Raw genomic sequence first — 27,764 nt, 5'->3', positions numbered from 1 at the left:
TACACAGTTTCCTTAATGACTCCGCATGATGTGTTTTGAAATAGTTTGTTGTGAAATCAAGGTCTGTGTGTATTAATCTGTTATTTTATCAGAAAAAGATAATATGTGACAAAGAAGTAGATATAAAGGGCATATACTTAACAATTGAAAAACTTAAGACTTCTAAGATTTTTAGGAGTAGAATTTATTCTCTTTACCTTTAGCCATGTCAAACTTTTGGCGTTTTTTTGCCACCTAGTGTTCCTCCATCATGCACGGAGAGAAAGCAAGCAAGCCAAGGTGGCCCCGGAGTCCTGCTCATACTCTTTCACCCGGATTGCTTGTGATGGACTGAACCCACTTTGGACGTGTTCACAAGTCCTTTCTAGAACTGCAGAGGAATCAAAATGACTAAACTAAATTAAGACTTTTCCTGTCTCCCTTATCTGGTCGTTCCTCCACTTGATACCTTCCTCAGCTGAAATCCTATGGCAAATAACGTGCACTCCTTCCTGCTTTTAATGATTATACAGTATGAACAGAGGTTGCTCCCAGGACTTGGCCAAGTGTGCCAAAGGTGAAGAGCTCGAGGACGTTTGTCAGAGACCAAAGAGCAGAAATGTGTTTTCTAGCTTTGCTCCAACTGGCCCCATGGGGAGGGGAAGCAGCACCATGTGCTGACAAGTCCCTAGGCTAGCCAGGACTTTGCTCAGGATAAAAGCTGCCCAAAAACCAGACTCTTCCTCCACTATGGGATAAATTCAGGTGAGATTGACTATCTCAGGCATCTGCAGAGTAGATTCCTCCATTCAAATAGGTCCCTTGCAATGCGGAGAAATGGGTACTTTTTAAGGAAGTTTTCTTGATCTGGATTAGACATCTTTCATATCAGATGCTGCCACAGAGTGATGGTTTAACTGCTCTGACTATAGAGGATACTTACATGCCTTGACATTAGTAAAACATACGGAAAATGAGTTTTTCACCTCAAAGGAAAGTACAGATGAATTGCATCCACTATGTGCCAAAAATGAGACTGAGACATGAACTACTATGTGCTTTGTCAAGGTGTGTTATAAATAAATAGATGGAATGTACTATGTCTCCAAATGTTGCTGCAGCTGGTTGAGATCAGAAATCATTCTTGCCAAAGTCTTTTTACACTTCTGTAAAATACAGTAAAAACAAGGTGCAGTGGGGTTGCTGATCTTACCTATGCCATGAGCTGTATTTCCCAGAGTTAGACCATAAATAAAGAAAAACCCTTGGTTATAGCTATATCTTCGTCATATTAGGTCGTATAGGTATATTTTGTCATACAGGTATATTTTTGCCATATAGGTATAAGGTTTGTCATCCCAGTGCCCCAGCAGTGTAACAAACACAGCTGCCCATCCACCCCACCACGTAGGCTGCTGTTTAAGCAGACTTGGTAGAGTGGGACCTGCAGGCACTGGCAGAGAAACTACCTCTAACTTCAGGGTCAGCAAGGACCAGAAAGAAGGAAATTTGGAAGTTGGGCGGCGAGGCAAGAAGTACTTTGAGGCTGTTGCCACAAAAGGCAGCAACACTGCGGTGCGCCCCTCGCTTCCCTGAGCAGCAGAGAAGTTTGCTTGTTTGTTCGAGCAGCTTCTTCCCTTCCAGAACACGTCCAGCAAGTGGGACCCAGTAGCTCTGGTTGCTGGGAAAAGGGGCGGGCAGGATCGGGGGCGGCGCTGCGGGGCGCGGAGGGGCCGGGCGGCGCGGAGCGGCCCGGGCCGGGCTGGATGAGGCCGGGCCGGGAGCGGCGGGGAGCGGAGCGGCCATGGGGAAGCTGCTGGCGGCGGCGCTCGTGGCGATAGCGGCGGCGCTGGTCGGCGAGCGGCTGCTGCGGCTGCGGTGAGCGCGGGGGCTCGGCGGGGGCCGCGCGTCTCGTGTGAGGCGGCTGAGCCCTCACCCGGCGCGGGGCGCGAGGCCCGGCGGGTCTGCGAGCCCGGGGCAGGTGGCACCCGGGAAGCTCCCGCGCTGTTGCCTGCACAGGCTCCTGCGCTGTTTTTGCTCGCGCTGGACTCCGGCCCGTGCTGGCCCCGCTCTAGGGGAGGTTTCCTCCTGCGGGACGTGCGCCCAGGGGCCCTGGTCGCCCTGAGCCTCAGCTGAAGCGCCCGGGGTGTCAAGTTGTGAGATGGGTGTGTGAGCACGGGCGCTATGGCACTGCTCTCGGAAACAAGTGCATCCTAATTCATTATTTCAGGCCAGAGAGTGACCAACTTAGATCATCCAACTAATGGGTTGGGGGCTATGTAGTAGTTGTAGCTAATTACAGAAGGAGGTCTGTATATCCTGGGCCAAAGTAACCCCCATATTTGCACTGCATCCTTGTAAGGGCAGTTGGACCTGCTGGGAAGATATGGGACTGGGATACCTTCCCAGGCTTCCCAGGCTGGGGAGAGCGTTTCAGCTCAAGTACACAGATGAAATGTTGGGAATCTGCTAAAGCAGCAGGCCCTCCTGGTAGAAACAGAGTGATCAGAGCGTCTGTAGCTCTGCCTGTTTTTCCCTTGTTTTCTGCAAGCTGCCCCAGAGCAGGGGGCTGTAAGGCTGGGGTGGAGTTTGCAAGTGTACAACTGCAGATAACAATGTACGCTAAATTCGTTTTTTGCAGCCTTGAGAGGAGAAAGCGTGGGATACTGTTAGCAGTGCTTGCCAGGCCTCTGGCACCAGCCCCCATCCCATAGGCAGGGCTCCAGCAAAGGCTTTTTGTTGGCTCTTTTGCATGTGGTATGTTGTCTCTTAAAAGCTATGAGACAAGAATCCCTGAGCTGCTTAGAAGATAACAAAAGTTATTACAAGTGTTCAGGACCATAGATAGGATTTTCTGTCTTTTCAATCAGCATTGTTTAGACAACTATTGCATTGCAGCTGGCTGCAAAATAGGTGCAGGCTCAGGGCTTGTGTAAGTGCAAACATGCTGATACAGCCCTGGACTTCTTTCCAGAGCGCTGGGAGGAGAGGGGAGTCGAACCACTTCTCCGTGTGTTCGGGGACTGCAGTCCTGGGGAGCTCCAGAGCGCTGCCTGGTCCTGCCAGCTGGGACTCCGTTATGGAAAGGGAGATACCTTATTTACCTGCTCTGCCACTGAGACTACTATAGTAGTATAGACTATACTACACTGTAGTCTATTACTATTGTAATAATTCTCCATTACTAAAGTTTGAAAAATGGAATTGCATACAACTGACTAGTTTTGATTTTCAAGCAGTTTAATCGTTGATGGTATTGAATTCCATGTTTTCTTCCTGTAGCTGAATTTTTGAAATCCTTGCAAATGAAAATTCTTGTGAGTTAGCGACTGAAGTTACACTGAATTATGCCATTGACTTTTAAAAGTTGCTAGTTCTTTTCTGAAGACCTCTCTAATTTATAAAATTTGAAAGTTAATAATATTGCATTACCATTTTTCTAAGATAATATATGGCACATATATGTCATTACTGTTTATATAAGTGTGTGTGTTTATATATATATATAAACGTGGAGTGTTATCATTTCTTAACAGGCTGTATTGATAAGGCCCCCTGCTCAGATGCTGTGTGTAAAGCAGCAGTGTTCCAGGAAAGGTCTGGCCATTTGAAGAGAATTGGGAGCAAGAATTAAAATAAGAGGGAGTGTTTTTCAGTGCTGAAAGAGGATAAAAAAAGAAAGATCTGGCAGAAGAGGGAACAGAGAGAGGCATTGAATTGCAAGAGGTTGCTGCTGAAAGAAAAGCCATGCCTGTTCCCTGGGTCTTGGGAAGGAGAACAGCACTTGAATTAAAGTAACAGACTGGGTGGGAAAAGGTCCCGTCCGCTGGAGTTGCACCAAGGAGCCGAATTCCTGTTTTCCTTGCTGTATCCCCTGCCCTTGCAGGCCCGTGGAGCCGGGCCAGGGAGCTATCTCGGCCATCTGGCTGCGGAGCGGCGGCCGCCCCGGCTAGATAAACTGACACATTTGGAAGAAGCCTCTCCGCATGCTGTGGGCCTGCAACCGGTGTCCTTTCGAATTACTCTCATTCCAGCTCCCGGAGTGTTCCCCTGGGAATGCCCTCGGGATATTATCATTGCTTGCTGGCAGCTGGCTCTGTAGAAATCTGGGACAGATAGGAGTGGGAGAAGTCTCACGGAGCTGCGGTGAGAGCACAGGGCACGGCGAGTGCTGCGGGGCCTCCGGATTCGACCGTGCCACGAGGGGAAATGGGGAATCGTGGAGGAGGCCGAGGCTGTGCGCGCCGGGGTGAGCGTGGGAAGCCCTTCCCAGCTGCGTGCCCGGCCGCAGCCTGCTCGGGGAGCTGAGCTCCACTCCTTCCCCTCCACTTTTGGTGCCTTTTTTTCCTTTTCCTTGCCTTATATTAAGAGCTCTGGTGCCTTCTCTGTGACAGGGCTACAGTGCTGAATCAACCTAGAGTTTATAAATAAGGTGATTAAAAGAATACAGGACTGAAATACGATAAGGGTGCTCAGCCGTATTGCGTAATTCGCGTGCCACAGACTGCCCACACGTGTGACATAAACCTGGTGAGATCTCGCTACAGGATCTTGAACTACAGGAATTCCCTGTCCTTTGAGCAAGTGCATCCTCAGAATGTGCGCGTGAGAGGGATGCAAAAAAAGTAGAATACATCAGTTTTAAAGCTTTCTTAAAAAGAATCTGACACACTTCATTTTTATGTGGAAGCTCAAGTATTTGCTTATGGTGTGGGCATCACATGGTCACACACAGCAGTCTGGTACTGAGGTGCCTTTCGTACAGTACTGTAGATGTCCTGTAAATGAAGAGAGGGAGCAATAGGAATTGATATGTACTCACCTGTACTTGCCAGCATCACATCTACTCCCAGTCCTGCAGTGCCTGCTCTCACATTGCCGGTATTCGGGGATGCCAAAGGGTCATGCTGTGGGTGGCAAGCTGGGGAGAAGTTGAAGGGAAGAGATAATTGCTCAAAAGCAGCATGCCAGGTAACTGCTTGTCATTAGGAAATGAGTAGTCCTGCCTTGCGGCAATACTCTTGCTAAATCCAAATGTGGAATAACTATTGAAGGAAGTGTAATGGTTGTCACCTACTCATCAAAAAGGGCCAGTGGGATGGAGTAGAAGGCTGCCCTCTCTTCATCTAAAAATAGGTCCTAACTGCAGAGTGCTACTATATTTAGGCAGCTGAGACCTAAAGAGAAAGCGTGGCAAACTACATCATTTTGTTGTGTATTTTAGCACTATTGGGTGAGAGAAGTTCATGAAAACTTATTCCTGAAGCTCATGAACAAAGTCAAGTTCATGAAGCTGCTCAGTACAGGAGGATCAGCATCTGAAAGAGAGAAATCATGCAGCGATTTGGAGCAGTTCACAGAATCACAGAGTGGCTGAGGTTGGGAGGGACCTCTAGAGATCATCTAGTCCAACCCCCCCGGCCCAGCAGGGACACCCATAGCGTGTGGCACTGGGTGGCATCCAGGCGAGTTTGGAAGGTCTCCAGAGAAGGAGACTCCACAGCCTCTCTGGGCAGCCTGTTCCAGGGCTCTGTCACCCTCACAGTGAAGAAGTTCTTCCTCCTATGGAGGTGGAACTTCCTGTGTTTCAACTTGCATCCATTACCCCTTGTCCTCTCACGGGTCACCACAGAGAAGAGCCTGGCCCCATTCTCCCTACATTCACCCCTCAGGTACTTATACAGTTGCCGTTGCTGGTACTGGGTTTCGCCAATGTGATATTTTACAGCTGATATGTTGTTGGAATATGGCAATAACGCTAAAATAAAGATATGCTGGGAGAGTTACACGTTTCCAAACTGTGTGTGTGCATGGTTAACTCTGCTCTGCTTTCCTGCAGGGCGAAAATCCACGCATCGCGCGAGGTAGACCCCGTGGAGCTCCCAGACTGCTGGCTCATTAAGGGCATTGGTAGGTGCTCAGAGGGACCGAGACCACTGCTTTAATACAGGCTTAATTTACCCCCAGTTGCTAAAGCCAGCTTCTGAGACAGAAAATAAATTGCTGATTTAGCTTTCGAAACTATTTTGTTACATGGATTCTTAGGGAGGGAGAAGCAGCAGGTGGAAGGTTATACTTAAAAACCAGCTATTTTTGCCTCCTCTGATACCCCATTTTGAGGAGATTTGGGAGAGGGCTTCTACCACTCTGTGCACAGGAGCTCAGTGCAGTTGCACAATTTACCCTTAGAGTTGCAAAGACCGAGGGGTCATATTTGTGATCGCAGCCTGGTTTGTGAAGGGGTTTAGCAGAATGGCTGAAATGTTGACTTTGTACTTTAGGTCATGCATTTAACACCGTCTTTTGGTTTTTTTTTTCCTGTTTTTTTTTTTTTTCCCTCCCTGTAGTATACCCAGAGTATCAATAGCTTTAAACATGCAATGTGTCTCTCCTGCCTGCAAATTTTAATTTTTAAGCTTAATACTGGGTGAGTGACTGAGGTGCTTTCCCCTTTAGTGTTTCAGAAATGTCTGAACTCTGTTGAAATTTGCATGGATTGCATGTGTTAAAGAAAATCTCTCCTCAGAAGAGATTTAGCAGCCCTGCCTTTGAGATTTAACAAACAAACAGCCTTGCTGAGGCACAGTGCCAGTTTCATAAATCCTGCCTCTTCCTTATTTCAGGAACCAGAAATCTTTATGAAGTCAAATTACAGCAATGAATGAATGTCTACAATATTCCTTTGCCTGAGGTTATATGCAGAATAAGTCTTTAGAAATCCCTCTTGAAGAAACTCTCCAGATCTACACTGAGCTGTGGTTTACTCATGTGAGGCTCGGGATAATGCCTGTTTGATGATGATTCATGTAAAAACATTTTTGAGTGATTCTTTCAAGAGCATCACTACTTCATTCTTTACAAGAGCTGGCAAAATACTTGTGCTGTTGAGGAAAGAAGGAAATGCAAGTACGGCTCTGCTTAATTTCCAACCAAAATGCTGAGCAATCTCTCATTTTTGGCGCCTGACATTTCCATGAAGATTAGGTGAATTCTGAGACTGCTGCTTTGCTCAAGGGCTGCAGCTTCTCAGTGCACAGAGATTTGTTCCTGCTTCTCGCTTTGCCGTGTCCCTGCACATGGAGGTGGGCACCTTGTCTCGGGTTCAGGCTGTCATCTGTTTAGGAAAGAGCAAAGTGGAGAAGCTAACTCTCTGGGGGCAGAAATAGAGAAAACAAAGGATGATTGCAGTTTTAAAAGGCTTCATCTTCCCCCAGCAGTCTTCCAAAATTAATTTAATTTGACTGAGGACAGGTTATATCCCTAAGGGAGCCTGGGGAGCCCTAACACACAGGTGCTGCATGAGTAAAGCGAGTCAAACCAGGGGTTTTGCTGTGCTCACATCTGTAAGGTTGCTCATGTGAGTGACTCCAACTATGAAAGGCATCTTTCCACATGTGTATGTCCTCCTGTGCCTTTTTCCTTTAAAAATACTAGGATAAAACTGAATAAACACTATCCTTATTTTGGCGGTTGAAGTAATCCTGCCGGTCTTGTAAGTGGGACACAGGTAATGAGCTGGAGCAGCTCCATACAGCATAATCTTAAACTACCCGTTCTGTACACATCAAAACATACAGCAGCTGGTGTAGTCTTTTGTAATTATGTTAAAAGCAATGCATCAGTAGTAATGGAAACAAACCCAGAGTAAATAGCAAAATCCTCTAGTGGGCTCTTACTTTTATGCACAATTTCCTCCTTTCTCTCTCTCTCTCTTTTTTTTTTTCAAGACCTTGATCTCTTCTGCTTTTCAAAAATTGTGCAATTTAAGCACAGCTGCAAACACTGAACAAACTAATAAAAAAATTGCAGTTGGTCCTAAACCTCATCCACAAATATGTAGAAAATTCTCTATTTGTTGAATAAACATTATCTATCTTCTGGATTTTATGGTGCCCTAATCATGTTAGTGGTTTATAATAAATTAACTACATGTCCTGAAGTAATTTCTCTAAGTTCAAGAAGCTGTTACAGAAACTGCTGTAAACACTTGCATCTTAGCAAAATGCATGGGATATAGACATGAAATTCACTGGCTTAGGGGCTTGAAATCCAATTTCTTTATTGCTAGGTGCCTCTGCAGAATAACTCATACTATGGTAAAAGTGAAGAAAAATCAAATATAAATTTTCTAGGGTAAACAGTGGCTTTGGGGGTACTTTTAATTTTTGTTTTATTTTTAAATTACCTATTCAGATTGCTCAGGGGACAAGCTGGGCCAGGTGGTGGAATTAAATATTAAAGTGCAGATAACTCACAGACGCCTGGTGAACAAACTGCCAGCTCTGGGGGCTCGTGTGCCAGTGGCAGTGCCGAGCGAGTCCCCTCAGCAGGACCTGAGCCGTTCCCTGCAGCTCCGGGTCTATAACCCTCCACCTCTGGGGTCTCTGGGGTGGTGGCCCGGCAAAATCAGGCCGTACAAGCTCCTGTTGCTGCAGGAATTGAGCCTCTGCACACGCAGTGGTTCTGGGATGTGGGGAATTGCTACCACCCCCGTTTCCTAGAGGAAGGGGGGCTTGGTGAGAACACGAGCTGGGGTTGAAAACTAAGGCGGGAGTGTTTTGTTAAAACGGGGATATGAGCAGAGCTGAAACGTCCAGGTTTTGGGTAGAAAACTCTGTGCCAGCTGCCTGCTTGGATGCAGCCTGCAGAACATTCTCGTCCCACAGCAGAGGCTCCCAGGTGGGTGAATGGAGTCGCTTCCTGGAAAGCGGCTTCCCCGGAGCCCTGGCCGTCTTCTGGGGAACGCAGGGAGGCCTCTGGAGAAGCTGTCAAAGTGCAGGCTGGAAGCATACTTGAGCATTTGACTAAACACTCTGTGGAGACTCCTTGATCCCGGTCTAAAATTACTTAGTATTCTTACTAAAGGACTTGAAGGGCTCTTTTCTCCCCCCCCCCCCAATAGGGAAAAATAACTGCAGTAACTGGCAGAATTAACCCACGATCAAAACTGTGCCTAGCTAATTAAACCTCTTAGCTGTTAAAGATACGGTAGTTTCGCTCTCACTTGAGAGCTTTAACTAAATATTTGGCTATTTCATATTTCGATATTTCATCTTGAAGTGTCCCGCAGCAGTTCCCGTGTGAGGTTCTCCCGGGCCGCGTTACCCAAGTGTGCAGGCCGAGGGCTGCCACGGTGCTGCCCTCGAAATCGCTTCGTCGAAAACAGGTGCTACTCGGTGCTGCAGGACATCAAAGTTGTCCAAAATGAGTGTTTCATCCCGTGTGGCCGGGCTGGGAGGAGAAGCAAAAAGTGATTTTAAGTGCAGTTGCATAATATAGAGCGTTAAAGGCCAAACCGAGGGGGTTTTTGGTATCGCTTTTAGTAATTGCCGCAGCCACCGCAGCTTTCTGCGCTGCCCTTCATCAGTTCTTTGCCGTGATAGCAGAAAGGAGCACGTGTGAGAGCTGCAGGCTCTCAACACAAGGTTGCTCAGCAGGGAATGCTTAACGTCCTCGGAAGCAGCTGGATTCCTGTGTCTGTCTTTGCAGAAAGCGGGTCGGAAGACATCGACATCCTCCCAAATGGACTGGCCTTCATCAGCTCCGTGAGTGTCTGCGCTGCTCCCCAGGCCGGGCTCGCCTGCGCGGTGCCTGCTGCCCGCGGGAGCAGTAGGTGCAAGTTGCCGGGCAGACTCGCCCTACACACGTGGCTCCCGAGGAATGGGGCCTATTCCAGGCCCTAATTCCTGAGGATTTAACCGGCCTAGCCAGCAGTTCCTGCTCTCTGATTGAGTGCGTTTGTCACCTTGGAAGTGGTGGCGGTGGCTTTAACACGTGTATCCTACTGCACTTGCTCATCTCCCCACATGACCTTGATTTTCTGTCATGCTGCTCACTTGAAATGTCAAACCTCTCCCTTTTTTAAAATGAGTGCAAATATCCTATGCTAAAAAAAAATACATTTTTTGTGCTGTGTTGTTCATGTGGGGTTTTCATTCCTTTTTTGGGGGGGTGGGATGAAGCACTTTAGGATTTATGTTTTCAGGCTTTTCTTTGTGGTCAAGAGGGCTAGAAATTCCTTTCGAAAACAGAAGCTGCGATTTTCATTTATGTGCCCTAGGGCCATCAGTAAATTTGCCAAGTTAATGACACAAATCATAGCTGTCGCCCTGCTGCTGTTCATGGTGGCTTCAGCGTGTTTCTGTGTGAAGCACTCAACTGTGTTGGGCTTCCAGCTTTTCCTCCAGAGTAATCATTCAAAGAGCAATTTCAAAATGTGGGGAGAACATGAACCGTGATGTGGAGGACCACAGGGGAGAGCAGAGCCTGCCCCTGCTCTGCCTGCTTTGGGGCACAACAGGCTGAAGGGGCAGGGGATCCTGCTTTGTGACTGCAAGGCCAGACAAGGCTTCAGCATTTTCAGCCTTGTTATGCTCCTCTTATCATTTCTGTGGGAATGATCATAACATATTTTGATCTTACAGGGGTTGAAATACCCAGGAATGCATAGCTTTGCACCGGACAAGCCAGGTGAATTATTTTTGATGGATTTGAATGAAGACAATCCAAGAGCAGTTGAACTGAGAATCAGTCGTGGTTTTGATCTGGCATCATTTAACCCTCATGGGATCAGCACTTATGTAGATAAAGGTAAAGAGAGCTTTAATTGGAGGTGGCATCAAATCTCAGCCTAAGAAGTGCAAGCAGAAAGTCCTTTGCTGCCTTGCACTGCGCTCCCAAGAGCCTGCACTTGGTGGGAGGGAGGAAGGTTTTCAGACAGGAGGGTGTTTTATAAACTGAAAGAAAACGCAGAAAGTGTTTCAAGTGTTGAAACCACGTCAGCCACCTTTCTCTCACACGTGAGCTCAAAGATTTTCCAGAGATGTGTGCTCCGCACTCTAGTAGTGACCAAAACTTCTCTGTAGTACTGACCCGACTTCTCTGGATAAAGTGTAAAGTGTTTCCTTTTGCTTTCTCTTTTTTAGATGACTCTGTGTACCTCTTTGTTGTGAACCATCCACATCACAAGAGCACAGTAGAAGTGTTTAAATTTTCAGAAGATGATCGTTCTCTTTTACACCTGAAAACTGTTCGACATGACCTTCTACCAAGGTATTGGTTCCAAATACGACCTTCTTCCCTCTAAGAATAGGCTTCTTTTGATAAAACCCGAAGTAAGGTAATTTTATATAGAGAGTAATATTAATAAGAGAGCTTTTCTCTTTCAAATGGCTTTCCTGTTTCTCTCATTAGTTACTTCTAATCTATGTAATCCAGTGCTGTGTTTTTCCAATCTCTTTTGTGAATGAGAAATTTTAGTAGTCGTGAAACATCACTAAATCAGTCTTAGCCTCTGCTGATTGATGGTAGTGAATTATCTTAGTTTGGCATCCTTTTCTCCTCATCTTCTCCTGTAGCCCAGTCTTAGTTCACTGCACATATTCTGCCGTCCTAAATTTGCTACATACTAGAAAACTTGTACATTTTTACCTTTTTTCTTTTTGCTACTGACACAATTTTCTTGTTTCATTGCTGCAAAATTATTGCAATACTAAGGCATCTTGAAAAATTAAGTTGCTACAACTCCTAGCGATTCTCTGTTTTACAATTGAGTGTAATAGAGAGCAAAGTCTGTGTGGGCTTGTAAACAGGTAACAAAATCACTGATTAATGCCCTGTGGTGATATTCAAATCTCAGCACTTGAACTCTGGCACATATAGAACAAATGGAAGTAAAACCAGTTTAACAGTTTAAAAACAGTGTGTGTATCTGAAATGCTGGCGGCGTCTTTTGAGTAACTGTATCCCAGCGGGATTCCGGAAACTTTTTCATAGCTTTCATTTATGTATGTATTTATTTATTTATTTCTCTTTCTCTCTCCTTTCTCTTTTTTCTCTCTTTTTCTCTCTATTTTTTTTTAGTGTGAATGATATAATAGCTGTAGGACCAGACAGCTTCTATGCTACCAATGACCGCTACTTCTCTGACTTCCCCTTGTTATTCTTGGAGAGGTTCTTGGGCTTGACTTGGACAAACGTTATTTACTACAGTCCAAAAGAAGTTAAAGAAGTAGCAGATGGGTTTTATTCGGCCAATGGAATTAACATCTCACCAGATGGAAAGTAAGTTTCTCCTTGCCTCTGACTCTGTTGGATCGCTTGAAAGAATCCTGAAATCCTAATTTGTACATTCAATGTCAGTGTCTGAACTGACTCAGTTTAGGTGCTACCTGTAAAATATAAACAATACAAAGTGTTTGTAGACCAAAAGTAAAATGTCTCTCTGTCTATACAGGAAGTGTTTTCCACTTTATGTAGTGTCTGACATGCAGTAATATCAAAGGTTGCTGCATCTTAGCCGGCTGATGAGGAAGTTTGTATATATTGCTTGCAAGGATGAGTGGCACAGCATTTCTCCTGAAAGTGGGGAATGCTCTACAGTCTTAAAGGCTATACGAGTGCATTAGCTAGTTATGTGGTTTAAACAGGTAGTCTGTAAAAAGAAAAAAAAAGCATATTGGTGTGCCTAATGGTCTAAGGACAGCTTCAGAGTGTGGCAATGGAGGAAGTGACACGGCATGAAACTGCATTAGTGGCTCAGCACGTTGGCTTCAAAACAGTTTTCTTTTTAAGAAAGGTATAAACAAATAAGGTAACTCCTGGCTCCCAGTATGAGAGAGATGTGGAACTTCTAGAGAGGGACCAGTGTAGAGGAACAAAGATGATTAAGGGATTGGAGCATCTATTGTATGAGGAAGGACTAAGAGAGCTGGGCCTGTTTAGTCTGGAGAAGATTGAGAGGAGATCTGATGAATATGTACAGATACCTGAGGGGAAAATGTAGGCGGGATGGGGCCAAACTCTTCTCAGTGGTGGCCAGTGACATGACAAGGGGTAATGGGTATAAATTGAAACACAGGAACTCCCATCTCCATTTGAGGGAGAACTTCTTCACTGTGAGGGTGACAGAGCCCTGGAACAGGCTGCCCAGAGAGGTTGTGGAGTCTCCTTCTCTGGAGATCTTCCAAACCTGCCTGGATGTCACTCTGTGGCCCATGCTCTAAGTGTCCCTGCTGGAGCAGGGGGGTTGGACTAGATGATCTCTAGAGGTCCCTTCCAACCTCAACCATTCTGTGATTCTGTGAATTCAGCACCCTATGGCTTACTTGGAGTTTCTGCTGGGATTTCCCATGGGAAGAGCCAGGCTTGCGTGTGGGGAGCTGACTGCTTTTGGTACCTGCTCGCTCACCGACGTTGCTAAGAGGTGCTTTCTTTTGAAGGTACATCTATGTTGCAGATGTCATGGATTCTTCGGTCCATGTTCTGGAAAAACACTCTGACTGGAACCTCACCCGCGTGAAGGTGAGGTGCTGCGGCTCCAGCGAGGAGGCCGGCTGGTCCCTGTGGGCGCTGCGGGCGCCCCCGTGCTCGGTGCCGTCGGCTGGTGTCGCGGCGACGCGGCGCCCCCTCACAGGCCTCGTGCGCTCGGCCCTCCTGCCCGCGGCTGCAGGGGGATCCCAGGGCAGGGGGAGTCTGCCCCGACACGCAGGGGTGGCGGAGGCCAGCGGAGGTGTGAGGCCGCCACGGGGCAGATCCTGGAGCGGGACATGGCGGGATGGAGGCAGAGAGGGTTCGGCGAAGAGGAGCTGTAGCCCTGGTGGGGGGAATAATGAGAACCAGTTCTTCACTCAAGGTTTTGTGAGATGAGAGTTTTGGATAAGTCTACTGATAATGTCTTAAAATTAGAGTGTTAAAATGAGCTTCCAGGGCTGCTGATAGCTTTAGCTTTTCTGTTTTTGTTTTGCTTTTCCTCCCTGTTGAGTAGATGCTGCAGCTGGACACGCTACCTGATAACTTATTTGTTGACCCTCACACTGGAGACATCTGGACAGGATGTCATCCCAATGGGATGAAGCTGATCCACTACAATCCTGAAGATCCTCCTGCCTCTGAGGTGTGTGAGTGTTTGGGGAGACGTTACTAGTCTTTGGATCTGTCTGTGCCAGAAAATTGCTGTGTTCAACTTATTCTGGCATAACATAAGTGGGGTCTGAGCTGCTTTGGTGAAAGCAAAGACCTCCCTGTCTTCCAGCTTACAGCTTCTGGTCTCACATGGAAAACCTGAGTAATGCATACCCAGCTAACTACTGAGCCAGCACCTCTCCGCAAAGCAAAAACATCCCCTGAGTGCAAAGCAAGACCAGAAAAGTCTCACTGTGAAGAGTTAGTTGTGCAAGTGCAGCTCAGTTGTAGCTGACACTGTAATTCTATTTTCCTTGGGAACCAGGGAGGTAGTTGCAGCGCAGCGCTAACTCTTGAGCGTGCAGGTGGCAGGTTGGTGTCCATTCAGTTTTAGTGTTCTGGTGAGCTTTCCACAAGGCACTTGCCAAAATGATCATGTTTAGTGGCACTTTGTATTATTTCTGACATCAGGCAATTGTTTACTCTCTCTGGAAAATGTAAGAAAACAAGTAAAGATTAGGCAACTCCTAGGCTGGAAAAACCGCGCATTCCTAAAGCTGGGATGACTGCCTTAGCTGGACACATTGGCTATTGCAGGAATCCTTTAGAACTGCCACTCGCCTCAGCGGACGTGTTTCCCTCCCGCTGCAGGTGCTGCGTATCCAGGACATCCTGTCGGAGCAGCCGACGGTGACGCGCGTCTACGCCGACAGCGGCTCCGTGCTGCAGGGCAGCTCGGCGGCAGCGCACTACGAGGGGAGGCTGCTCGTGGGCACCGTGTTTCACAGAGCGCTCTACTGCGAGCTATAGCCCGGCCCGGCAGCTCGGCGCCCGCCAAAAGGATTTCATTCAATTCCGTGCGAACTCAGTGTAGTTTCTGCTCAATTTGCTACTCACAGGATGCTTCCAATAATGCTTAACCAGAGTCATTCTCAAGCATTTTAGGTTTCCTCTCCAAAAGGGAAATGAAAGTTTTATGCAATAGTAAAGGCCCTGGAATTTAAGGTGAGACATTAGCGTTTCTCTCCGTAAGGTGGATGGCCCTATGTCAGTGAGGGGGTGTAAGAGTAAACTTGAAATTCAGATTGTGATTACGAATAGCTGATACTGTCAGACCTGGAATTTTACCTATTGTGACTGGATTTCTGTTTCTTTTCTTGAAGAATTTTGATTTTTTTACATGAGAATTACTAACTAATGTCTGAAGCACTTTGCTGTCACCGATCCTTGGGCTTTTCTAGGGATTGTGCCAGGGGCCCTTTTGCTGAACCTTCCTGCAAGCCTCTCTCAACACTTCAGGAAACAGTGGAAGGAGAATTAATGTTATTTCAGCCCCAGTGATTTTCTCTTTTAAAGACATTAAAATAGCTTACATTTAACACTTACATTTAAAACACTATAGCTGCTTTTTCATTTTCATTCTATTGAGGAAAGAGGGAATCTCATTTTTGGAATGGTTTCCTAATGATTCTCCCAAAGGGAGTCTAAAAAGCCTTTTTCCTTGTTGGGTGAGCCACAAACCCTGGATCTGTCAGTGAAAAGCACCCGAGCAGCCAGTGTGCTGCTTGTTGCAGCGAAGGGGACGTTCATGGGCGCTTGGCTGCAGCGACTCCCTCTGCGTGCGGCTCGTCCCGTTGGGCGTTCAGCTTTCCCAGGGAATGGAGCTGCTCACAGCGGTTCCTGTGCAGAGCGTGTCCCCCTCACCCGTGTGCACAGGGAGGCACCGGCAGCATTTTGTTGTGCGCTGCAGAAAGACCTGTCCAGGCTCCCATCAAGTGTTACTTCTGGAGCGGTGTCAGCATCCCTTCCTTCCAATAAACTGAGCTCTGTCCAACGCAGCCCACGTCTTGCTCCCTGCCCCGCGAGGCTCTGGCGACAGGGCCGGCTCATAAGTAAGTCCAAGCTTTCTGCCAACCACGGCGTGGAACCAGCCATCAAACCCTTCCCCTGGCCCTGCAGAGCTCTCCCCGATCACGGCCTTTTGTCCCGGCCTTTTGCTGCCCTTTGCTTTCGGACTAGCTGTTCCAGCAGGGCCTCAGGAATGCAGTTTACAGCAACCCTGGCTTTGCTGCTTCTTCCCTGGCAACTTCCCTCCTTCCAGCACTTTTCTCCAACTTCCCTGGGAAGCCGTGAGCTTCCTGGAGGAAGCTGCAGTCCATTTGCAGTCCTGAGGAACACGCATCATTCTCAGAGCTCCATCAGGAAATAAATAGGCTAACATGGTCCTGAAGGAAGTTCTCAAGATACGGGTAGGTTGCAGTATTCATTTACTGGTGATCAGCTATAAAGCTCATGGGGTAGCGTTTCTTGAAAATTATTTTAGGCTTTGACATGACTTGTTCTGAAATAAAGCATCATGCTCTGGAGAGTGAACGTTTTAGAGCAGGGGTAGTGAGCTAAAGCACTGACTGGTTTACTTTGTGGTCGTGAAGGGTAATATCAGTGTTTGCCTCACTATATTGCTAAAAGTAACGGAAATTAAAGTATCATTGCTAAAAATAACAGATGGAAAACTAATTTCACGTTTTTCTGTAACCAAAACCTTTTCAGATGAGTAAATCTACAAGATGTTGGGTTTTATCAAACTCTTTCCACTTTTTTTAATTGTTTCTGGCCATTCAGAAAATAAAGAATGTGTCCACTTGTTACCGACTTTGCTTTTTTTTTAAAAAAAAATACTATTTTCAAAGCATTAATGAAGGCATTCCCTGTTGCCTCCTAAACCAAACTGCAGGTATCCGATGATGGTCACCAGCAACACGGTGTAGCAAGCAGAGATGGCGCCAGCCCTTTTTGTGGATTTAATTACAAACTTGCCTTGTCTGAGGGGTCGAGGATCCTTTCACCCTCTACCCTCTCGCAGGCGATGCCAACATTGTAACATTTATGATGCTGCTGTAGTCTGGCTTAAGGATGTTTCCCATCCAGCTTAAAGGCAGACTATATTTGGCCTAGATTTTGCCAGATGTAAATCCACTCATGTAACTAGACAAATTGGAGTCTGGGCCTTTTGCTGCTTCGTAATTTATAATTTATATAGACTGCTAATCTATACTTGAATATAAAATAACGAAATGTTCTACATATCAAAACTGATGCAGCTCTCAGAAAAAAATGGACTAACAGCAATGTGAACGTAGCCTGTTTTTACATGGTCATAACAAACCACTGCAAATTAGATTTTATTCCTTCATTAAGAAAACGGCCATTCTCCTTCCTTGCTGTTGTTTTTTTTATTTCTTTTTACATAATAATAGATTGTAAATGGGATTCAATGTGAGGCCTTTGTATCACACAATTTTCCCTAAGAGCTGGGATTAAAACATCTTCAGCACCAAGCAGAAGGACGGAGTGGGCAAGGCCCTGACATGCACAGGAGCAGCTCCTCAGCCCTGCTGGTAATTTAGTGTCACTTCTGCAACGACCAACGAGTGAGTAGGACAGTGAGGACTCGAGACAAATTCTAATAAAGATTCAGGATTTCTCATTTTATTGCATTCGTTGTCTAACAACAATAATACTCATTGGCAAGAAATTTATTTACACTAACAAATTAACTTTAAACCACAAGGCTTTCGTTGTTTGTATTTAAACTGTAAGAAAACAAAGGGCCACCATGTTTTTATTTATTTTGATGCCTCCAGATAACTAAATATCAAAGAATGTTGTTTTTTGGGAAAACTCAACAACCTAGAGAAGTTCATATTAACCAAGCACAAGAGAACAAGCTCAGACATGGCACTACTGGGTCTTCCATGCAGATGATCAGACAGCAAGATGTACAAACAAAAACTCCAGAATAACATGCATTTCATTTACATTTGATCTCTTAAAAAAAAGAAAAAAGAAAAAAGAAGCGCAACGACCTCCTCCTATTATATAGAAAGATACGACGCCAGTTTTTACAGAGAGCACAGTGCATTTAAGTCTTTTAGCTGCCTGATGTTCTAGCAGTATGTGCAACACTCCTCAGCTACCAGTGAGTTACAGGACTGGCAAACACACACGCGGTAGGCAGGGCAGCAGATGTGCAAGGGGAGGTGCACATGACTAGAAGGGAGGTTCCCTGCGCATTCCCCATCTTCAAAGGGCCTGTTCATTCCTTGCGGTTGGTGCCCTGCGCTCCCTGCTGCCTTTGGACTATCCATCCAGGGCCTGAGGCTGCTCTGCTGGTGTCACCATCCAGCTGGGACTCATCTCCTGAGCTGCTGCCCTCATCTCCCCAGGCTGCAGAAAGCCCCTTCCCAACTCAAACTTCAGTTTTCGTAAACCAAATGATCAGTTCCCAAGAGTCCAAGCTTCCAAATAAAGAGGCCGCACCCAGCACTAAAGCCAAATCTTCCATGAGGGCACACCTTGAGCCACTGCCAAGTGCCTATAGCAAAAGCACCAGCCCCAGTGCCGGTTATGAGGAGGGATTGGAGGGCTCAATATCGTAGCTGTGGTGTCATAGCTTTGAAAAATCACATGGTTTCACAGATGGAAAATGAACAGAATAAAATACATACAGGAGGTTAACCACAAGGACTGTGCAACTTGCAAATGACCTACGGTCAACTGTGATCACTGGGTAGGTCACTCCAGACACCACTTACGACCCTGCTCAGTAATGAGCTGCTTAAAACACTCCAACAGAAATCAAATCTTGGTTTACAAAACATATAAACATTGTTTTTTCCTAAAATACTAACACGCTGGTAAACCAACCCTGCCAAAAAAACAGAGAGGACAAACATGCAGAAAAGACACACAGAAGACAATTCTGTCTATGGTTTTAACAAAACTTTGAAATCCTCTACTCTGTCAAACACATACGACACGCCAAGAGAGCGGTGAGCAGAGCCGTGCGCACGGCGAGCGCAGCTGCTCCGCTTCGCTCTCCCGAGCTCCTGCGTGGGATCAGCACCCTTGGAGGTGGATGGGGATCAGGTGCCTTCTGCTCCGAAACGTGCAGTTACCCACATACTCGCTGCTACTAATCTCAGTGTAATCCCAACAGTGTAAATGTGGGTGAAAATCTCTGCATGTACATCTGTATGTACACACACCAGGCCTACACATTCGTTTAAAGAAGAACCAAGCCACAGGCCCCACCACTTAAACATTTTCCTCTCCAGAAAGATTGCTTTATTTCATTATTCTCAATCACTAATTGAACAAAACTAACCCAAAACCATCTAACTGCTTTGTGCACTTGGTCCATTTCAACTGTTGAAGACTTACAAGTTAATTAATCAAACATGTGTCTACCTTTTTCCAACATCTATTTTTATCAGTGTTTTGGACCACAGCAGAGGTTTCCTGAGGTTTTCATGCGAGGCAGAGCCCAGGCTGAGGGCAGCACTGCTGAGGGGGCCCAGCCCCTCTATCCCTCACCTTGCTGATACTGCAGGGCAAGAAGCCGCCCCTGAAAAAAGCAACTTCGGGTTTTGCTTTCTCTTTGACAGGACAGTAAATGTAAAAACATTGGCATTACAATACATACGCTCTGTAAATACACTATTAAGAAATTAACACATTACTTTTCATTTTTGCAAGCCTTCCTTAACTCCAGCAGTAACAAACAGTACGGGCTGCACTGCAGAGTTTTAAAGAACGACAGCTGTATATGTGAACAGTTTTTCTGATTTTCATGTTGCATCCAGAACGGTACTTCTTGGCCAGACACAGTTAATGATCACCCTCCTCCTTCCTACAACAGTGCTGGATTCTGCACTACCGAAAGTGGGATTTCTTTCACGGACTTCAAGTGGAAACCAATTCATCCTCAAAGATCAGTATGCCACATTGCGCACCTCTACCCAACCGTGTGGGAGGCTGAAGGAGCTCGAGAGGTTGTGGCTGCTCTGATGCAGCTGAAGTATCTGGACCCCACGTTGCTCAGGGTCAAGCACTTCTGAACGTCAGGGAGAGTCAAGGGCTGGCAAGCTACCGAGGAAGTAATTCCTGCGCAGTAATTCCTGTAAAAACTTAGCTCTTGTTGCATCCCTGCAGCTGGCTATAGTCATGGCACAACGGGTATCTTTGCAAAAAAAAAAAAAAAAAAGGAAAAAGACCACTAAAGTATCACATTGTGATATGAACCTTACCTAGCTCTCTGTTCAGCACTTTCCTACGGGCTTTTTGTCCATCCCAAGAGGCTCAGCTTACCATGACTCCTGCCAGAGCAGCTCAGATGGGTGGCTGCGATATTTGCACCCCTGGGCAACACTGATGTCTGTGCTGGGCAGACTGGGCCCCCTCAGCGACGCTGATGGGCTCTGCGCCCAACAGGCCGGGCCCTCTCAGCAACGCTGATGGGCTCTGCACCAGGCAGGCTGGGCCCCCTCAGCGACACTGACGGGCTCTGCACCCAACAGGCCGGGCCCCCTCAGCGACACCAATGGGCTCTGCACCGCACAGGCCAGGCCCCCTCAGCGACACTGACGGGCTCTGCGCCCAACAGGCCGGGCCCCCTCAGCGACACCAATGGGCTCTGCACCGCACAGGCCAGGCCCCCTCAGCGACGCCGATGGGCTCTGCACTGCACAGGCCGGGCTCCTCGCACCCTGTCCCAACCTGCCTGGGCACCCTGAAGCCCAAGCAGGAGCTTTGCTGCTCGGGTGGGGTGGCTGCAGGCACTCAGGATAATGTCTGGGTAATGGTATGTTTAGCAGATTTGGACAGAGGAAAGAGCCACCACTCTCTTTAGAAGCTCAACGCAAACACTGGCTTTTTTTAGGGCTGAAGTAACCACCGATGTTGCATCTCTTATTTTATCTCTTTCCAAAGTCCTATTTACTATTAGCTCCCCTTTCTTCACTGCAACTTATCTCTTCACCTTGCCATAAATGGGACAAATGTATGTACACACAGCACTAACTCAACCATGGGAGCAGAAGGACAAGTTACAAAACTGTCTCCCAACTGCAATGGCAGAAGCTGACAGTGCCAGCCAGCTAGGATGGCTGAGGCACACAGCCGGCACATGGACATGGTCAGAGGAAGGGCAACGCTGAGCTGCCTCCACAGGGGTTTAAAGGTGGCCACATCAGCCAGCAACTGCTTTAGCTCAAAAAATAAAGGTGAAGAAGTAGCTTACAGTTACATCTGCATGTGAGCTCCAGTCATTTAGCATGGGGTTGTTTGTTTCTTCTCTTTACACAGAAATACACATTGGTTTGACTGAGCATTTTCCTGGGAAATTTTAAGTTGAGAATGATGAGAGACATCTCATATAGGTAATTTCAGAATGTAAGGGGAAAAAATGCAACTCAACTTTAAAAATCTTATGGAACTTACTGTCTTAAATGTCTTAAAGACCATTAAGATCTTAAAGGTCTTAAACTACACTGTTCTTACAACTGTAATCCAGGGACATTTCTGTGTGTCCCCAAACTGAGTTGCTATATTTAACAAAAAGAACCACATAAATCTCTTTTAAAACTCCTGACATTGCTTGGTTTTCTCTGTTTTCAGCTGTTAATCGATACGCATTTTATGCTTTTATTTTAAATCTAAGTTGCTGTTTTAAGTCAGATTTTAAAACAGAATAACAAAGCAACATTACTACTTATTAGTAAAAAAAAACCCTGATTACTTGAAGAATTTAGTCCAATTAGTTATTCTGCAGAATAAGAACATGATTTACAAAGAGATTAAGCAGGCACTGTTCTAAGCAGCAAGAAAAAAACTCAGTGTTCAATGCAAGCAGTCTGCTAAAGTGTCTAAGAAAATGAAAAAAAACAAAACGGGACACTTCCTTAGATTACTATATACAGCCACTTAAAACATTATTGTAATGTAAACATAACTTAAAGAGAAAATCATCAGTGAATGCATGTATCAACTTTGCATTTAAAATATTAAATTTCCAGTTTCTTCCAGATAATTTCTCTTACTTGTATATAAATTTATAAGCTCCTAAAATAACTGAATGCTAGTTTCATAGAGCTTCTATTACTCATTTGTATATTTTTTCTCCTACAAAGAGTGCAGAAAGATTCACTTCAATATGCAATTATCACTTACAGATATATATTTTTTGTCACTTGTTTCTTTATCTCAAGAAAAAAATATTACAAGTCTTCATAAATATCAGGAAGTATCTTTTACCAGAACTTCATTTTTTATATATGAATAAAGTATACATCAGAACTTTGTAGAAATTGGATGTGGAAGGAAAAACAAGCTAATGCTAAGTAACTGGGTTGTGTGTTAGTTTTAAATGTACTAGGTTCTATCAGTTTACACATCATTTTACATGTCAAAGAAACTATTATGATTGAACTGAAAACCTAATATTCCATACTACAAAATTCAACTGCAAACATTGCACCCCAACTGTCTCAAATCTCTGAGCCCCAGAGAGCTTTACAGACAAAAATCTGAATGTCAAAGTGCAGAACAGAAGCCAAGCCCAAACAAAACAAAGATTTGCTTTAAAATAATTCAATATTTTGAATACATTTTTAGGCTGTCCATTTTTTGAGTTCAAGTTTCTGACTTTGCATCAACAGCTTAAATAATGTATGTGTTAGCATGACCGACGAGATGGAGTCTGCAACTTCCAGAATGCAGGAAGTGATGTTTTTAAACTACGAGTGCTGCTACAGAGCTTTCTTTGACTATAAAGCGATACAGTAAAACATTTAAATTTGTACTGTGGATATTTGCCTGCTGTCTTTCCATTCTTTTGAAGCAACTCTGAATTTTTGAATACTCTTAAGAGTATTCTTTGAATACTCTTCCAGATACTTTATCTTCAGGTACTATATCTTCATATAGTGCAAAATATACTGTTTGGGTCTGTCATAGTCAAAACCTACAAACCAGCTTCATCTATGGACTCATATACACCAGAAACCAGGAATCTCTCAAGCATGTAACACAGCACTAGTTAGATCATCCAAACATTCTACATTCTGTGCCTAAAAACTGATTTTTTTGGTGGGGCTAAACACTAATCATAACATAGAATATTTGGCAGCTTTGGATTTAGTAACCTTCACCTCCATGGTAGCATTGGTCTTAATAGCAATGTCCTGAATTTTATTTAACCAGAATCCCTCTTCTCCCTCTTCTTAAAGTGCACTTCTTTAAAAACTGAAAAGTCTTTAACAGACTCAAGTTTGATAAACGTTTCCACTGACAACTTCATAATAGCACAGCACAAAGCTTGTTCTCCCAGTGCTTACAGGAGAACGAATCTGAAGATGTGGTGCTTTCCTTGAAAAAACAGAGCAAAACAAATTCAGTTTCCTGTTCAAAATACATGATAAAGCAAGCAGTGTGCTATAAGAAAGTTACCTACACACACTGGGAGCGCACTGAAATTTATACAGATCTGTATGCTGTGCTCTAGATAGAAATTCATCCTTGCTCAGATATCTAAAGGATAAATGTTATCCTCAGATTTCTGTGTAAACCCACATAATCGTTTAAGGCTTTGCCTCCTTCCTGGATTAAACAACTGTACAGTTAGCAGAAAGAGGTTTGTCTCCTGTCTTTTACCAAGGGGCAATATTGACCCACTTGTCTTTATCTCCAGTGTATAATAAGAAGTCACCGAGCAGTTGCATTTCCAGAGCAGTGTCACTTCAAGGTACTGAAACTTATTCCAGTAGGCCGAACTGAGTATCAAAACACTGCAAAGAAGCTGAAATTCCAGTTAGAAAGTTAAGTCAGCTCTATTGGAGGGAGAACAGCTCCTTCTACTCAGCTGAATGAAAGTCCCCAGTTGTCCTGGCTGGTCACCCAGCTCGGCACACGTGAAGCAGGACTGTGCTCCTCAGCATCTCGCTGGCTTCTGAAGAGACCCAACACACAGCGCTCAACAGAGGAGAGTAGTTTGGAAGGAAACAGTGCCACACAAGTATGAAATCTGTTAGCCATCAACAACAACAAAACAAATTGAGGGCCTGGGCTTGTTTAGCATGGCAACAATAACGAGCGTGAACTGAATATGCAGGAAAATAAAAACTACACAACATAAATTTCCCTACTCATTCTATTTATAGCCCCATTTCTGTGTACATACTCTCGTGTAGTGAATACAAGAAGGCTGGAGGGCACGTGTTTGGGCGAGAGTTTCTCTTCCCTGGATGTGCCTCCACATGAGGAACGCAGCAGTCCTGCTTGTCACTGCTCGTTAGTGCCCTCTGTTGCATCTGAGGGAGACTTGTCTGTTCTCTTTGATTTCCTTTGCAGCTGCTCTTGTTCCTTCTTCCTAAGCTTTTCCCTTTGCTTCTCCATTTTCTCTTGAGCTTTGCGAGCTTTCTCCATGGTTGTTTTCATTTCCTTCAGCTTCTTTTTAATGATTGCTCTGTCCTGGGAAGATGTCATACCAAGAGCCTGAGATGGAGAAAAACAAATATAAAAAAGAAGAACTCATATGCTTTAATCTATCGCCATTTTTTCTTATTCTAATAGTAACTCTTCCTAAGTAGAACACTATCACAACTAAGCAAACCTGAGATAAGCACAGACACATTACTGAAGTGCAAGTAACACTATTCTATACTCCTGTAGTACTGTCCGTATGTTCCACTTCTGGAATATGGAAGAATTTGATGTCATTCCAAGAAAAGTGTGACTATGTTGGTTTCATTTATCAAATGTGGCATAGAAAGATGAACGATTTGCCTCAAGTCTTCTAAGTCTCTGCAGAAGAAGACTTCCCAATTCCCACTCATGTCCCGTAGTCAAAAATCTTTTTATTCTTGTAAAAATCCTGGAGTGAATGAAATGGTAAGCAAAAAATTTCAAAACAGAAGGGCTCCCAACTTGAAATAGCAGAATTTTGACTTTTAGATAAGCTGAATAGCCCACAACTCCTATCTGCAATTGTTTTTTTGAGAAATATTTCCACTGCAATAAATAGTATATACTTTATATATCAAAACTGTATCTAACATTGCACAACTGCTGTCCAACCTAAGCCTTTAGTATCACAGTAATCCATTCTTTAGTAGCTACTTCTGATGTATTTCTATTTACTATCTTGTGTGAATCACTCTTTTGTGAAACAGAGGTGGATGAGATGTGCATGCAAATCCCACTTGTACATGCTGCTATCGGAGTAATGCATGGAAACGTGGACACACTATATATACCCATAGTTTTCACAAAGCAACTGCCCTCTGCTTCTGGACTTCTGAATCTAAATGCACATGGAAATGCACAAAGTGATGTTGTGACTATCAATCATCTACTTTGGGTTTATTATTCCAGTCTGTCATCATGCTATGCACAGGGCTTCTCTATTTTCTTGCACAAATCTTATTTCCTTTAAAATCTGAAGTGAAAATAAATAACACGTTTAGTCTCCAAGCCCAGACAGTCAATTACCTTGAGCTTACTCCCATCCAGTTGAAGGAGATGCTCCCCATTGATGTTTTGGGCACTGAATTCAGAAACATACTGCTCAAGGTTGAGGCTCATTAACCAGTGGGAAACCTGCTGCACGCTCCACTCCCGCACAGCGCGGTTCTGACACTGGCTGTGCTTAGGAGACTGCCCGTCGTCAAGGATCTGCGACAAAAAGACACTGTATTATTATTAAAGGGTAACATGGACTAGTGACAGCATTCGTCTGTACAAACCAACAGCCTCAGAGGCATCTGTGCCACCTTGACACTGTCATATTAACAATATTAACAACTTTGCACCATTGTATCACCTCTGTATCCATCCAATTTATCAAAGAGTTGGTACGAGGTACCTACACAGTCTTCTATTTATAAACATTTTTTTAAATGTATTTCTTCATTTATAAATAGAAGAAGATAAAGGAATTGTCATTCCTTTCAGTGCAAACAGACTGAAATGGCTGTGTGGCGCAATTCCATACAGGTACGCTCCCATTCCCTCTTGATATTTTAGTCGTCCAAATTAGAACATTTCTAAAGGATGCAGGGAATTCTGCATTCACTTCTCAGGTGCATTCACAGAACTCTATGGCATGTTTAAGCTATTAAAACATTAAATTCAGGAAAAAAATTATAAAGCCCTCAGAAAACTATTCTAAAGCACCGAGTGATGACATAAAATAGTCAGTGAGGCTCATACTATCTGTGGAAGACTGAGACAACACAGAGAAATGGTCAAGAAAACACAGAGACCCCCAGCCTTGGCCCTGTTCTGAACACACTGTGCTGCCGAGGGAGCTGCAGAAAGCAGCACCAGGCCCGGGTGTCCTCTCTGCTGCACACAGGGCTTTGCAGCGGGGCCCCCAACAGCAGCCCCTCCGTTCAGCCCTGGGCGGCGAGGGAAGCCGTGAGAACAGCCTTGTGCTGCTTGAAATGATGCTGGGAGCTACTGAGGCTCCTGGCTGTCCATTGCTCAGAGAGCCCCACGCGGCCCTCTCTTCTCCTTCTCTTAAAGCCAGCATGAGCTTGGCCCAGCTGACGCTCGGCCTTGGGGATTTGGTCTGAAATGGGCCCTTCTCGCCCTCCAAAACGCCACAGAAAATGCGATTTGCTCTGGCTTGAAAGCTCTTAGCAGAAAGGAAAGGAGAACTGAAGACAGGGCGAGGGGAGGCAGTGACATCTGCACATTGTGCTTGAACAGGGGGATCTGCCACGTAGCACGGTAAAACAAGAAATGCAGATCTGCAAATGAGACAACACGTTGCCACACCATGGCTGCACAATTCACCACAAACAGCTCTCTGGTATCTCACCTCATCATCAATCATATCCAGGCTCTGAGTGAGGGAGCAACAAAGAAATGGAAAAGAAAAGCATTATAGAAACAAATACAGAACATGTAAGAGCATGTAAGAGTTCAGGCAAAGGCAGCACCAAGATTTGCAAACGGATATGACTACTTAAAAACAGAGAGATTTATTTAAAAAAAAATTATTTCCAAAAGCAGAGAGGTTATGTTGAAAGCTCAACACACACATGATTTGGCAGCTAAGCCTGAGATTGTGCCAAAGAAAACCCTTGGAGTTCCTGGCCTTGACAGGCTGGAATCAATGGGAACTTTGCTGATGGCTCCAAATGCAAGTGCAGAACTCCCTTAATTAGAGGAGTACGAAGCCCAGGCACTGGGCTCCCTCCCCACCCTTTCCTTGTCATTCTTTTGTGTCTTTCAAGTAATTATGTCAAATCTGCCAAGCAGTGGAAATGAGGGAGCAGTGCTTGTAGCAGCCCATTACCAATGGTTAAAGAGCAATCCTAGTTTAACAGCCCCTCCTTGTACAGGCAGTGTTTAGATTTCCACATGCAGCTCTTATGGACAAGCTGCCTCAATCAGAGGCTGCAGAGGACAGGAAAAACACATTTACTTTTGTAGACCTGTTCAGACTTGGTATTTTGGAACCTAAAAAGTAGAAGGTTGAACAAACAAGAGGGAAGCATTTCCAAACTTTTAGTTCAACACCACTAGAAACAGGGCATTGTCACACTAAAATACGTAATACAATGGGAATGAAAAAGGATAAGAGATTGAAATGGGTTATCAAGATATTAATACTAAATAAATGATCACTTTTAAAAAATAATTCAAACAATATACAGACTCCTGCCTACTACTGTATTATGGTTTTTGTAAATGTCTGTTATTATCTGCAGGGAATAATCTCTGTTGGCCTTCTAGACTTGCATTTTGGTAAAAAGAGTTGCACAGAGCAGCTGTCTTTATTTAAACCTATGCAAAGCATATAGGCAGCAACAGCAACAAACCTAAATGTTACTAGAAAACAAAAACAAAAGGGTATTTCAAGTTCTTCCTGCGTAGAAAAAAAAAAGCTCACCCAAACTGTAAGTGAAAAACATTCTTAATTCAGGGCTTGCAGGAGAACAGAGACACAAGTTTCCTGAGTCAGCGGGACACAGTATCAGCTATTTGTCAAATTTAGCAACTTCACTGACAGTTCAGCTACAAAGTTACTATTTTAG

At 44.9% G+C, this 27,764-nt stretch overlaps 2 protein-coding genes across 6 annotated transcripts in view; one reads left to right on the top strand and one right to left on the bottom strand.

Annotated features, from left to right (window-relative positions):
• Window positions 1-1,783: 1,783 nt before the first annotated feature.
• Window positions 1,784-14,727, top strand: LOC104565687 (serum paraoxonase/arylesterase 2). The gene is made up of 9 exons (XM_088533454.1): window positions 1,784-1,857; window positions 5,819-5,889; window positions 9,469-9,524; window positions 10,404-10,569; window positions 10,905-11,031; window positions 11,842-12,042; window positions 13,200-13,281; window positions 13,745-13,873; window positions 14,533-14,727. Exons 1-9 carry the CDS (start codon window positions 1,784-1,786, stop codon window positions 14,689-14,691), a joined length of 1,065 nt encoding a protein of 354 aa, XP_088389580.1. The 3' UTR covers window positions 14,692-14,727.
• Window positions 14,728-23,689: 8,962 nt separating this feature from the next.
• The window catches only part of PPP1R9A (protein phosphatase 1 regulatory subunit 9A), a 127,290-nt gene continuing 123,215 nt past the window's right edge, over window positions 23,690-27,764 (bottom strand). For 3 of the 5 annotated variants that reach the window (XM_088533458.1, XM_088533459.1, XM_088533460.1), the window contains 3 exons: window positions 26,543-26,566; window positions 25,210-25,392; window positions 23,690-24,213 (listed from right to left, as the gene is read on the bottom strand). In XM_088533458.1, coding sequence (XP_088389584.1) covers window positions 24,001-24,213; window positions 25,210-25,392; window positions 26,543-26,566 — 420 coding nt within the window. In that variant the 3' untranslated portion in view covers window positions 23,690-24,000. The remainder of the gene's footprint in view (window positions 24,214-25,209; window positions 25,393-26,542; window positions 26,567-27,764) is intronic. The other 2 variants (XM_010212372.2, XM_088533461.1) reach the window with 1 other exon arrangement.

Source organism: Tinamus guttatus, unplaced genomic scaffold, assembly GCF_059628265.1.
Source record: "Tinamus guttatus ecotype Peru unplaced genomic scaffold, ASM5962826v1 Tinamus_guttatus_pri_ptg000503l, whole genome shotgun sequence".
Classification (NCBI taxonomy): domain Eukaryota; kingdom Metazoa; phylum Chordata; class Aves; order Tinamiformes; family Tinamidae; genus Tinamus; species Tinamus guttatus.
Note: the sequence above shows the minus strand (reverse complement) of the source record. Positions and strands in the feature narration are given on the sequence as shown.

What these genes read in the sequence shown, in the direction of transcription:
- LOC104565687 (XM_088533454.1), top strand. Translation starts at nt 1,784, where the DNA reads ATGGGGAAGCTGCTGGCGGCGGCGCTCGTGGCGATAGCGGCGGCGCTG. An exon ending in CTGGCTCATTAAGGGCATTG is followed by an intron (nt 5,890 to 9,468) that starts GTAGGTGCTCAG and finishes CTGTCTTTGCAG; the next exon opens with AAAGCGGGTCGGAAGACATC. An exon ending in GACTGGCCTTCATCAGCTCC is followed by an intron (nt 9,525 to 10,403) that starts GTGAGTGTCTGC and finishes TTGATCTTACAG; the next exon opens with GGGTTGAAATACCCAGGAAT.